This window comes from Ranitomeya variabilis, chromosome 1, assembly GCF_051348905.1.
Source record: "Ranitomeya variabilis isolate aRanVar5 chromosome 1, aRanVar5.hap1, whole genome shotgun sequence".
Taxonomy (NCBI): domain Eukaryota; kingdom Metazoa; phylum Chordata; class Amphibia; order Anura; family Dendrobatidae; genus Ranitomeya; species Ranitomeya variabilis.
In genome coordinates, this window is record NC_135232.1 from 461,926,418 (window position 1) to 461,940,799 (window position 14,382).

At 42.1% G+C, this 14,382-nt stretch overlaps 1 protein-coding gene across 1 annotated transcript in view; it reads right to left on the minus strand.

Annotated features, from left to right (window-relative positions):
- Nucleotides 1–7,198: 7,198 nt before the first annotated feature.
- TXN (thioredoxin) overlaps nt 7,199–14,382 on the minus strand; it is a 38,455-nt gene continuing 31,271 nt past the window's right edge. The window contains exons 3-5 of the mRNA XM_077250481.1: nt 14,314–14,373; nt 12,457–12,522; nt 7,199–7,487 (exon numbers count right to left, since the gene is read on the minus strand). Coding sequence (XP_077106596.1) covers nt 7,425–7,487; nt 12,457–12,522; nt 14,314–14,373 — 189 coding nt within the window. The 3' untranslated portion in view covers nt 7,199–7,424. The remainder of the gene's footprint in view (nt 7,488–12,456; nt 12,523–14,313; nt 14,374–14,382) is intronic.

Below are 14,382 nucleotides of genomic sequence, written 5' to 3' on the forward strand. Positions count from 1 at the left end.
AGTGTCACTTTGTGAGGGAATAACTCTGGAACGCTTCCCCACTGATTCTGAGATTGTCTTTCATGACATATTGCACTTCATGACAGTGGTAAAATTTGTTCAATACGACATTTATTTGTGGAAATTTCACAATTACCAAACTATTCATTTTTATGCTCTTAAACCAGAGTTATGTCACACAAAATAGTTAACAAATAACATTTCCCACATGTCTACTTTACATCAGAACAATTTTTGAAACACTTTTTGTTTGTTAGGAAGTTAAAAGGGTAAAAACGATTTCTCATTCTTCCAACAAAATTAACAAAACCATTTTTTTAGGGGCCACATCACATTTGAAGTGACTTTGAGGGGCCTATATGACAGAAAATTCCCAAAAGTGACACCATTCTTAAAACGGCAGTCCTCAAGGTGCTTAAAACCACATTCAAGAAGTTCAATAACCCTTCAGGTGCTTCACATGAACTGAAGCAATGTGTAAGGAAAAAAATGAACATTTAAACTTTTTCACAAAAATTTTAATTTAGACCCAATTTTTTTTTTAATTTTCACAAGGGTAACAGGACAAAATGGACCCCAAAATTTGTTGTACAATTCCTCCTGAGTACGTCAATACCCCATATTTGGGGGAAACCCACTGTTTGGGTGCACGGCAGTGAAGGAAAAATCTTTAAATGAGAATGTGTGTCCAAACTTTTGGTCTGTACTGTATATTTACTGCCCACATACAATCTCCAAATGCAAAACTGCAAATGATTACCTTGAAGCATGCTGCAGTCCCTAGGATGCGCCAGACCCCGACACGCGTTTCGGCATCTGCCTTCGTCAGGGGGTCCTAAGCATATGCACTTTAGCAGTGTATATATATATTTTTTTTGCATTTTATACCTTGAACATGTCACTTTTTTTCATGCATCTTTACTGTACCTCTCTTTGGAGTGACAGCATATCTAGCATTTTCTAGCTAATTAATTGTAGCACACGTTTACTGTTGTCCCTCACTCTATTTATTCATTTTATTCTACTGAATATCCTGCAGCTTGTCTGTCCCTTTGGTGTGCACCTCAAGTTCTGGTATTGTCCCCATCTTTTTATTATTTTTGTATTTATATTTCAATAAAATTTTGATTTGATTTTAATCACTGGACGTATTTCGGGTGTTCTTCTTTGTTGTTGATTGTATTTTCCGATGGTCCTCGTTATACTATCCATGTAGGCACACACGGAGTCGTGGGTATCTTATATTATATTTCACATATTGCCACGGATGTTTTTCTTTATTGTTTAACTCCATATTGTGTTTGTAGAGCCCCTGATGTGCCTAAACAGTGACCCCATTTTGAAAACTACTCCCCTCAAGGAATTTATGTAGCATCATCGTTCTAGTATAGCAATGATTATAATGCCTTTAGTTTTACTGGTGTATGATTTTATAATGTGGTGTTATTTGTAAGTTGCGCAGAGTACATCAGATCACAAAAGGGTATTGTGTCAACAGGGTAAAAACAAATGTTATTAATTTGTGGACATGTGGTACACTTTGAAGCAATCCTTAATGCAAAAGCCAAGTTTCACAACGGTAAACTGTCTTTTCAGATTCCCCTCTTGGGTCATACTCTGGCCCTTTGTGATCTTCCCTTCTTCGCTGTTTGCAAAACCTCTGCTGGAAAATATTGATGCCGGCATCATCCCAGGTCAATAGTTTCAGAAGTACAGGGACCCGCTCCTTCCTGAGTGCCAAACATTAAGGCCTTGAAGACTTCCTCCTAAAATTGAAAGGTCCCCTTATCAAAACAGCAGAAAATGTTTGTACAGCACCATCTTTAGGCTATGTTCACACTTTGCGGTTTTTGCTGCGGATCCGCAGCGGATTTGCAGCTGCGGATCCGCAGCAGTTTTCCATGCAGGGTACAGTACAATGTTACCCTATGGAAAACAAAAACCGCTGTGCCCACTTTGCGTTTTTCCGCTTGAAAATCCGCACGGATTTTCAGCGGAAAAAAAGAAGTAGCATTTCAATTCTTTCTGCGGATTCCGCAGCGGTTTTCCACCTGCACCAATAGGAAAGTGCCGCTGGAAACCCGCAGTGGAATCCGCAGTTGAAACCGCACAAAAAAACGCAGTGAAAACCACCGCGGTTTTTCCAAATCCACAGCTGAAAAATCCGCAGCAAAAAAAGGAACGTGTGAACAAGCCCTTACAATGTGCAGACAATTTTTTGTGTACCATGTTTTAGCTTTTTGCATGGCATTGAATGGTTTGAGGACCTGGTTTGAGACATCTACACCCCCATGTACTTATTATAATCCAAAATAGTCTGGCTTTGGGAAGTGTGTTGTGGCACCTCAGACATGGGCACTGTTGTCACAGTGTACGGTGGTCAACTTACGGACATCCCTCTTGTCCTTATACTTTACCACCAAACATGTTGTGGCTGCATTGGGCTCTGCTGTCGCTTGATTAGCAGCTTAGGGAGGCCTCTCTGATTTTCTCACAAGGTGCCGCATGCAGCTGTACCTCTGACAAAAGAGTGGGATGTAAAAGTTATGTAGGAGGTGATAACCCTTATCCAGCAGTGGGTTCACCAATTCACACACAATTTTCCCACTCACCCAAGACAGGGGGCACTCAGGAGGGAGGTGATGTCCTGCCCTTCATAGACCCCAAATCTGTGGGTGTACCCTGAGGTACTTTCGCATAGTTTGTACAGTTTAATTCCATACCTAGTCCTCCTACTGCTATTGTCAGAATTTTAGCCTCCCATTGCAATGTGCTAGAAATTCATCTATATAGACATACTTTTGGGGGTTGTATACCTCAGCAAATTTTCTACTGAAGTGTTCATCTACTGGCCGAATTTTATATAAACGTTAGGATAGTTTTCAGGGGCACACTGCACATTAACACTACAATGTAAACATTTTTTTGCATCGTTTAAAGTCGTGTCCTTGTCATGGCCATACAGAATACCGGTGTGCTGCAGAGTATAACCGTACTTCAGAGATTCAGCAATACTAGTTTTCTGACTATGCCCATATGCAGAACAATGTCACAAAAGGTCATAATTTCTGCTGCATTTACAGTGGTCCATCTAACACGAGGACATGGGATTTTAGGTGGAAAAAAAAATAAAAAAAATCAATAGGCATACAAAATTTGTCCATCCCACCATAAGATTTGTGGTTTCCTCACTGAAAAAGAACTTGAAAAAGTCAATTTCAGTGAGGCTGGTGGTGTCAAGCTACCAATAACATCCAAAATAACAGGCTGATTTTTTTTTTTTGGAGCGCAGTCCACATGGGATCGATTGCTGAAGGGGTGGCCTGGGTCCAAAGGGCATCTTGCTGTGGGTCTAGATGGGGAGGAAGAGAAAGAGAGGAACATGGGATCTTCACTGCCCGAATCCATGTCGTAGGCAAGGAAAGCGCATGCCTCCTCTGGTGAGTAGCATCTTCTTGATTTTATTTTGCTCTTCAAAAGACTGGGGGGGGGGGGGGGGGGAGGCAGGGTGGTGTAAGTGTATTATGGGAGGCTTGTGTTAGGGGTACTATAAAAAAAAAAAAAAATCAATAGCAAATACCTCCAATTAGAAATGTAGTACAGTTTCTGATTCACAATGTCCCTTTCCTCATGTGCAGGCCATAACTATGCAGGGCCGGCGTAAGCGGCAAGCGGACCAGACAGCTGTCTAGGGCCCCCGACCCCCAACCAGTGGTGTGCTGCTAATAGTGGCACATCACACAGCCGCTATGGGGCCCGTGAGTCAGGGGGGCACACCTGCCACCAACTCCCGCCACATTCAACTATGCCAGAGTCTATGATGCCGGTACAGTTCAAAGCAATGATGGAGGAGAGAGCGTCAGACGACGCTCCCTGTCCCATCATTCCCCTCTGCGCGATGAGGTCACTTCATCGCGCACCCACTGTGTGCCGCCACTGAGACCGGAGCCAAGCCTGGAGCAGTACGGGGCACGAGGAGAGGATTGTTGTTTTTTTTAATCAGTGAGTACTAGACTGTGGTGCCATTCTCAGGGGGAGGGGGCTGTATTCTATGGGGGGCTACATTATATTCTATGGGGGGGGATGTATTATATTCTATGAGGGGGGATTGCATCATACTCTGAGGGGGCTACATTATACTATATGAGAGGGCTACATTCTATGGGGGCTTCATTATACTCTATGGGGGACTGCATTATATGCTATGGAGGGGCTGCATTATATTCTATGGAGAGCTGCATTATACTCTGAGGGGGCTGCATTATATTCTATGGGGTTACATAATATTGTTTGGTGGGGCTGTATTATGTTCTGTGGGGTGGCTACATTATACTGTATTGAGGACTATGGAGAATACATTATACTATATGGAGAACTATGGGGTGCATTATACTATTGGAAGGGAGTTGTATTAAATGGATAACTATGGCAGTGCATTATACTATATGGATGACCGAGTAGTATATTTTAATATATGGAGGACTATGAGGACTGTATTATACTATATGGAGGACTGAGGAGTGTATTTTAATATATGGAGTACTATAGGGAGTATATTATACTATATGGAGGACTATAGGGAGCGTATTATACTATATGGAGGACTATGAGGTGTGCATTTTACAATATGGAGGACTGTGGTGCACATTATACTATGTGGAGGACTATGGGGTGTATTATACTAAACAAGCAAAATGCTGCCTGTGCTGTTCAGTTTATTCAGATAGACTTTCAGCCATACATGGACATTTATGTAATGGTAACATACTCAGTTCTATCATTTATTGTATTTGTTATACTTTGCTGCCATCTACTGGCCATTGCCGAACTACATTGCAATATTTGTTATGGTACTTTCCCACAATACCTTTCTGTCTTTAGCTCCTCCTATCCTTTTCCTTCTTTTCCTATTTTGTACTCCGTGCCATCTTAGATCTCACATGTGCTGCAGAGCTGGAGAAAGGATTCTCTTGTTACCTCTAACTTGGAGCTTCTATTATCTCTATCTGGTGATTCTGTAACAGCTCTAACCTACAGTCCTCACTCTCACCTCACCAAGTACTGTAAATAAAACCTGTTGAATTTATCACTGCATCATCCTTCTGGATCACTACGCGCAGCTGATAAGGACTAGGAGCACAGTTAGTGAGTAACGCTACCCGACATTGTTTTGCGATTCGTGATCACATCCCTCAGATACATCATCCACATATATCGGTGGCAGAATACTGCCTATTCATTGAGTGATTGGATTGTTTATGCCGGAACAGAAATCCTTGTTCTCAGCAGCACATCGCCGGTGTAAACTGTAGATGTGCTGCTGATAACATGATGCTGTATGGGGACAGACTGATCTAATAGTGATTGTTCTGTCCCCATCATTCTTTCTCAGTTGGTGTAAAGAGGCCGGCAAACAATTGTTCAACAACTTCAATATTGTTGATCACACTCGTTTATGGGCCTGAACTCAGCACATGTAAATACAACAGAAATGCTTCTGTGTGATATGCAATATGTTAGCATTTGGGGCCCCAATTTAAACTTTTGCCTAAAACCGGCCCTGTAACCATGGATACCCAAGATCCTGCACGAGAAAAGAAACACAGAAAAACTATTCTAATTCGCCATGTCGAATTGGAAGCATATTGTTAGAAAATGCCTCCAATATTAGGATAGGATCTTGGAGATGGGAATACCCCTTTAACCCCTTCATGCTCCTGCTTCCCAGAGCCATACTTTTCCATCAATATGGCCATGTGAGGGTTTCTTTTTTTACGGGATGAGTTGTACTTTTGAACGACACTATTGGTTTTACCATATCATGTACTGTACCTGAAAATAGGAGAAATTGCTAAAAAAAAAAAAAAAAAAAAAAAAGTGCCACAACTGTTTTTTTGTTTTTTTTTACCATGTTCAAATGCTAAAACTAGCCTGCCATCATGATCCTCCAGGTCATTACAAGTTCATAGACACCTAACATGTCTTGGTTCACCACTTAAATAAAAAAGAACAAAAAAAACCTTTACTTTGAGACCTGTACCGTCTCGATTTTTTTTTTTTTTTTTTTTTTTTTGGGGGGGGGAGGCGGGCTTATTTCTTTCAGTGTCAAGCTGATGTTTTTATTGATACTATTTTGGGGGTACATACGATGTTTTGATCACATGTTGTGCAACCAAAAATAGAGTACACAGTCATTCCGGAGTATTTTTCTGTACTGATCAAATATTTTTATATTTTTAAAAATTTGGTGGTTACCAGATGTGTATTGGGCAAAAAATAAATAAAATAAAGGGGGGCTTGAACTTCACCTACTTTCTACAATAGTGTACCTAGGAGACTTGAAGCGGAGCAATCATCTGAACGCTTGTTCTACACAGCAGGACTTCATGAGCCGAGCTCCTAGCTTCTGAGGAGCTGTTCTAATTCTTGCAATAATGCAAGCCTTCAGGACAAGTCTCCTAAATCCATTTTCGTTGTCCGGAGCAGCATGCTTATTTAAATAACCCGTTATCTCTGCATGTAACTACATTAATACCAGTGTAGACTTCAAAAACAGACCACTGATGGCTGAATGTGTTACAGCAAAACTTGTGATGAGCTTAAGGCCACGATCACCATTTTATATCAGTATTTGTAAGTGGAACAATCAAAGAAAAAGTATAGTAGAAACATGTGCACCACTTCTGTATTAGTCACCCATTCATGACTTTGGCTTCCAAATAGTCAATGTGTGAACGTGGCCTTATAGTTCTACTAATACAAAAGGTCTGCTACTTACCAGAACTGTTACTCAAGAAAAGCCTACCCTACCAGAACCCAGAAGGTAAGGAAACCGCATAGCTCAGAGCTGCTCAAGAGAAAACGTAATCAGCCCTTTAAGAGATGAGAAGGTCGAGCTTGCAATTTCTGTTCCAACTCTGACAGCAGAGTTTCATCTCCCAAATATTCTTTTTTGCTAAATGGGCAATTCCCATTGTCACGCCAAAATCTTAAGACTATCCTCCTGAAAGCCCTTATGCCCAATAGTGACGATAAAGGAAGTAACTTCATACGTTCATAGTTTGGAAACAAGACACGCAACATGGAAGTGTCATCATAGGCTTACTTTTTTTTTTTTTTTTTAACCCATAGATTGGTTTGGTAACTTGATTAACCAAGATGCATACTGAAACAAAAGAAAATGCAATAGACAAGGATATGGGGTCTAGCAGCCATTTTATTCAACACATGTCCTTGGGTCCATTCCATTCACAGTACAATACAGGAATAATGGAAAGGCTAGCATTAGTCTATAGAGTTAGAATAAAAAAAAAGGAACGGTTGCAGTTTCCTTCATATATATTTCATTGATAGCACGGTTCGATTGAAGTTATAATGTACAAAAAAATAAAAATAAACGAATAAAAGCAGACACAATTACACATTTATTTCAGCTCTTGCACTTTCTGCTCCAGAGAGGCCTGGTTGGCGCCACTAAATTCATGCACCTGAAGAGAATGCAAAAAAAAAAAAGAAAAAAAGAGATACACTTTATATTAACTCGCACACAGACCAATTAACGTATAGACACTATCACTATGGACCTCCTTTGTCTCCCTGCAGTATTCTCTGAAGACCAGCAGGGGGTCATAGCGGAGCTGGTCCAGGAGGCTTGTACAGCACAAGGAGAGGTCCAGCAGTAGGGACTACCCATCTAACATTATTATGCATTTGTATGGCTATTAGAATGACTTATTCAGTAATAGGTCAAGTCTAAGGCTATGTGCACACGTTATATAAATCCGAAAATAGAATATACACACCACACCTAAATATTAGAAGGGGTGTCAGGGTATGTATAGCAGGGTTCAGTGCCAAGGACATGTGAACCAATGAGAAAAAAGCACCAAAAGAACCAAAAGTAAAGCATAAAAACAACTTTATTGAATACAAAATAATACAAAGAGAAACCACAGGACAAATGACAGGGAACACACCATGGAGGTGGCACCACAAAGAACAGCAGGCAACACTAAATAGAGAGCATCACAATAAGCCTAGAGAAAATGCACCCCAATTGTATACGACTCAAAGTGACTTCAGTAGTGAGGAGGCACAAATAAAAAAAGGCTGTAAGACTAAAGAATGTCGGATGCTTCAAAGTAGCAATAAACAAGTTGTATTACCTGCGGGACCGTGCTGCCACCCACCCCAACGCCGCGTTTCGGCCTCGTGCCTTCTTCCGGGGGTATGGCATCATCAGTAAGAGCCAGCGTTTTAAGTGTTAGAGGAACCAATCCGAAGCGCCGTTACAAAAAGGACCCATGTAGCGGCGCATGCGCAAGTCGGCTTCCAGAGAGCAGAGCGACACAGAGGGCGTCAAGCAAGGCCGGGGAGCGCGTCACCAAGGCCCGCCCACATGCGATCACATGAGCGGCGGCTTCGCCGAACCCCAGACAAGCCTGTGAGACGCCGCCAGTGTCGCCCGGCAACAGAGCGCCGACGCGCATGCGCACAGGATCAGGTAAGTATAATAAGAGCGGCGCTAAGGGAAGGAAAACGCTGGTTGAGAAACCCAAGCCAATATTAAAATAAGCAGAATTAAAAACATTGCGGACCAAAAAGCAAAAAAATATGAAAGATCTACATATGTTTGCACGCTCCCTTTTATTTAAGAAGTGGCACCATAATGAGGATATTCAACGGGCATTCCCTTTACCGGAAGAACAACTAGCATTACAAGACTTGGAGGAGTTGGCACGTGAACACTTGAATCCCTCGTTGGCTAAGGTACCTTCTTCGTTGCGCCCTAGATCCGGGAAATTCCCCCCCTTGTCCCTTTGTCCAAATGTCGATATTTTCGTCAAGCTGGTTTCTCGCGAGTTTGACATGATACCGACCAATATTAGTCATGGTAATTTATCATTCAATGAAATTCAGGCTTTGAAACGTATTAAACAATTTCAGGATGTGGTTATCAAGCCTGCGGACAAGGGGGGGAATATTGTGATCTGGCCGATTAAATTGTACCTGGCTGAGGCACAACGCCTTCTCAGGGACTCGAAGTGCTATAAGCGACTAACATTCAACCCTCTAATTTCATTCAGAGAAGAATTGGCTAAGATCCTGAACAAAGCGGTACTAGAGGGGATAATTACAACACAGGTCCGGGACATCCTTTTGGGTCATGATCACTGCATACCGACGTTATACCTTTTGCCCAAGGTTCATAAGCAACTTCAATCACCTCCAGGTAGGCCCATCATCTCTGGGGTGGGTGGACTTACGGAGAACATTGGGAAATATCTCGACTCTTTCCTCAAGCCCCTTGTGGAGACTTTACCTTCCTATCTAAAGGATACATCAGATTTTTTGAAGAAGATTGACTCCGTCCATGTTGACGAGGACATGCTCCTCGTCACGTGTGACGTTGAGTCATTGTACACCAATATTCGCCACAGGGATGGTTTGGGGGCAGTCTCGTACTTTCTCGCCATGACAAGCCTCTCCACCACTGACATCAAGTTTTTGTCTATTCTTTTGGATTTCCTCCTGACACATAATTTTTTTCTGTTTAACGGATCCTTCTTCCTGCAGCTCCAGGGGACAGCGATGGGCGCGGCTTGTGCGCCCTCGTATGCAAATCTGTTCCTGGGGCTGTGGGAGAAGGATCTCTTCTCGTCAGATCGGGTCTCGTCGATGGAGCGGGTCGTATTTTGGGCCCGCTACATCGACGATATTTTCCTGATCTGGCGGGGGACTTCGGTTGAGTTACGATCATTTGTACAGGAGTTGAATGATAATTCATTGAATATTCATCTGACTTATAAACATGATTTTTCCCGTATTGATTTTTTAGACGTCTTGGTGGAGAGGAATGTGGATGGCTTACTTTTGACCAGTGTTTTCCGTAAAGAAACATCTGTGAATGCAGTACTTCATGCTTCATCTTCCCACCCACCCCATGTGATAAAAGCTGTTCCTACAGGACAATTCCTTCGGCTGAAAAGAATCTGTACCACCAAGGAGTCTTTTGAAATTCAAGCTGAGGACTTGAGAAACCGTTTTATGGATCGCGGCTATAGTAAAAGATGCATCAAAAAAGCGTACAACAGAGCAAAGTATTCAAACCGCCAACAACTTCTCTTCTCTTCCAGATCGGTTAAAAGCACAAATCAGGTCAGATTCGTCACACAGTACCACTCCAGGTGGGGGGAGATGTCTAATGTTCTGGCCAAGTATTGGCCCATTTTGCTCGCTGATCCTATCTTGAGACAATATCTGCCCTTACATCCCTCTGTTACGGCACGGAGATCTAAAAATTTGGGGGATCACCTTGTTAGGAGTTATTTGAAACCAATAACGCCACCTCCAATTTTTTCCAGTGCACCTGGTCATTCTCGATGGGGTTGCAGACCATGCGGGAAGTGCATAGCGTGCCCCAACATCGATTCTGCTACGCATTTTTTGGCATCAGATGGCCGTGAATTTACCATCACACACACGATCAATTGCCAAACCACGATGGTGGTGTATCATGGAACTTGCCCATGCAATAAAATTTACATTGGGCTCACGACACGTACCCTTAAAGTTAGAACACGGGAGCATGTATGTGACATCTTGGCGGCTGCAAAAGTGGAGAATGCGGAGTGTCTTAAAACCATTCCTAGACACTTCAAATTATATCATTCATGTGACCCCTCTGGCTTCAGGATTAAGGGCATTGATCATCTGATTGTCGACTTACGTGGTGGCAAACTCAGCCGCCATTTAGCGCAGAAAGAGGCGCGATGGATATGGAGACTTCAGACATTACATCCTTTGGGTCTCAATGAAAGCCTTAGTTTTGCCCCTTTTCTTTAATTTATCTATCTCCTTGATCATTTTTCAGCACGCTTTTTAATTGGTATCTCGTCTTGTGTTATTTATTTTAACCCTTGTGTTTATTATTTTATCCTTTTTAGATTAGGTCCTTTGGATCATCAATATTGCGACCTCTCGCTTCTGCACTTCTTCTTTTTAAATATGTGGAATATCACCTGTTATGAAGATTACAGCATCTTATCTATGGATTCTCCATTCTTATATTTGTATTGATTTTTTGTATTTTGCTGTGGTATTGACGTTATCACTTTTCTATTATTATATTAATTGCTTCTGTATAGTAGTTTTATTGACTTGTATTTTATAGTCTCTAATGTACCTTTTAGTGGGGTATTCTATTTCACATTTTTTGCACTTCGCACTTTATCATATTGCACATTTATAGGTCTATTTTTTTGCTTTTTGGTCCGCAATGTTTTTAATTCTGCTTATTTTAATATTGGCTTGGGTTTCTCAACCAGCGTTTTCCTTCCCTTAGCGCCGCTCTTATTATACTTACCTGATCCTGTGCGCATGCGCGTCGGCGCTCTGTTGCCGGGCGACACTGGCGGCGTCTCACAGGCTTGTCTGGGGTTCGGCGAAGCCGCCGCTCATGTGATCGCATGTGGGCGGGCCTTGGTGACGCGCTCCCCGGCCTTGCTTGACGCCCTCTGTGTCGCTCTGCTCTCTGGAAGCCGACTTGCGCATGCGCCGCTACATGGGTCCTTTTTGTAACGGCGCTTCGGATTGGTTCCTCTAACACTTAAAACGCTGGCTCTTACTGATGATGCCATACCCCCGGAAGAAGGCACGAGGCCGAAACGCGGCGTTGGGGTGGGTGGCAGCACGGTCCCGCAGGTAATACAACTTGTTTATTGCTACTTTGAAGCATCCGACATTCTTTAGTCTTACAGCCTTTTTTTATTTGTGCCTCCTCACTACTGAAGTCACTTTGAGTCGTATACAATTGGGGTGCATTTTCTCTAGGCTTATTGTGATGCTCTCTATTTAGTGTTGCCTGCTGTTCTTTGTGGTGCCACCTCCATGGTGTGTTCCCTGTCATTTGTCCTGTGGTTTCTCTTTGTATTATTTTGTATTCAATAAAGTTGTTTTTATGCTTTACTTTTGGTTCTTTTGGTGCTTTTTTCTCATTGGTTCATATGTGCACACGTTGCGGATATGGCCTTGTGGATCTGCAGCCGTTTTTTCCACGCGTTGCACAGTACCATGTAAACATGTGGAAAACAAAATCCGCAGTGCACATGCTGCAGAAAACACCACGTGGAAACGCTGCGTAGAATTTTACACAGCATGTCAATTCTTTGTGCGGATTCCGAAGCGGTTTACACCTGCTCCTCAATAGGAATCCGCAGGTGTAAAACTGCAGGTGGAATCCGCACAAAAATAACGCGGTAAATCCACGGGTAATCCACAGTGCGGTTTATCTGCGGATTTTGCAAAAACCATGCGGAAAAATCCGCAGCGTGTGCACATAGCCATTTTTTAACCCCCATAAAGACTAGCAAAATCAGTGTACCCAGTGGATTGTTAGACAATGCACAAGAAACACAAACAAGACACAGCTCTGAGATTTAAATGGCAAATACTTACCCGATTTCCATTTTTATAGAAGTGAAAGGTTGGCATGCATTTGATATCACAAAATGCAGCAACGTCCTAAAAGGTTGGATAGAAAAAAAATAAAGAAATCATGTAAGAAAGCCAAGAGTGCTAGGATTTACGAGTCACAAAACACCATGTACTTTTACTCCACAATACAGTTTATTATGCTGTTGCCTTAAAAGGAATTCCTCCCCCCACACTATTTATTTGCACATGAAAGACAAGTCCAGGAATAACTTTACATGGCCAGTCAGGTTCTCTGTTACTGAGAAATCAACACTGACTTCATATGCAAATGAGGCTAAAGAGCTATTGTAGATCTGAAGCCTCTGTCACTCCAGCTCTATTCTTCATCCAGTTTCTCTTCCTGCTGTGACTTCAGGCAAAGGAGCTGGCGCTGGCCAGGGAACAGAGACTTCATATCCATCAGTCTCTTGCATATCAATGTAAATGTTGCTTTCTTAGTAAATGAAGGAAACAGACCAGTCATGTAGAGGTATAGTTGCTGGACTTGTCTTTGAAAGATTTACATGCACATAACAGGATTTCACTTCGCAAACTTTTTAACCAATTCCCTTTAAAATCAATAGGCAACAGTATTTCAGCAGTATTTGTAGGCCAAAACCAGGAGTGTCTCCAAAGCACAGGACAGGAGTCAGTCTTTCAGTTGGTATTTCTCTACAAGTTCCACTACTGGTTATGGCATACCAGCACTGATGAAAAATATTGATCAATACCGACGTGTGAATGAGGCCCAACAGTAAAGCTTTAGCACGTCTGCTCCAATAGATTGGATACAGAAGTAAAGGTATGGTGGCAGACAATTGCTTAGAAACTCAAATTTAAGAATGCATAAACAGTTTTAAGCCCCTTCATTCTCGGGCCATTTTCCAGTCTGTTGTTCCCAGTCTTGCCACTGACATAACTATTTTTCCGCCAATATGGCCATGTGAGGCTTTTCTTTTGGCCAGACGAGCCGTACTTTTGAACGACAACATTGATTTTACCATGTAAGTTCCTGGAAAAAGAGGGGGAAAACTGGAAGGGGGATCCAAAGCGCCCCATTTTCCAAGACCCATAGTGTCTCGATTTTTTCAGTTATCGGTGGTTGGGTGAGGGCTTATTTTTTTTGCACACCAAGCTGACTTTTACTTATATCATTTTGGTGTAGATAGGATCTTTTGATTGCCTGTTATAGCATTATTACAATGTTGCCTAAGCTAAAAAAAAAAAAAGAAAAAAAAAGAGGGTATAGCAGAATTGATCATCTGCTATGAATGCCGTTGACTGGGAAACCCTCATAGTAAATCAGCAATGACAACAATTGGGGGGGTCTCCTGCAGACCCTGGGTTGCCATGCCAACCCATCTGTGCCCCAGTCATGTCAAAGGGGCACTGACGGGAGGAGCTGGTGACAGTGGCATTTAACATGTTAACCACAGGTGGATTGCGATTCCACCTGCGTTTGTTAGGGGCACATGTCAGCTGATGAAATCAGTTGTCATGTGCTAAAAAAAAACCCAGAGTGGGCTCAGCGCTGGAGACCCTACATATGATGTATGTTGAATGTGCTCACCAATTAGTGACCCAAAAAAAGCTGGCTCTAAAACGGTCTTCTATATTCAAGAGTTAAACATGTAAAAAGTTTTCACAATGCTAAGAGAATACTAGATTTACATTCAAATTCTAAAATAAATGAAAATACACAGTATAAAAATACAAGTACAAGGAAGTGAATGGCCAGTAGGAGGACAGATTTTACTGACTAGCCTATAGTCTATTTAACAAATGCAGTATGTAGGCTTAAACAATAAAACAAGAAATTTGGAGAAAAAAATAATTTACCGCTGCATCATCCACATCCACTTTCAGGAATACAACCTCAGGGTATTTTGTGCTCAGGGTCTAGAAACA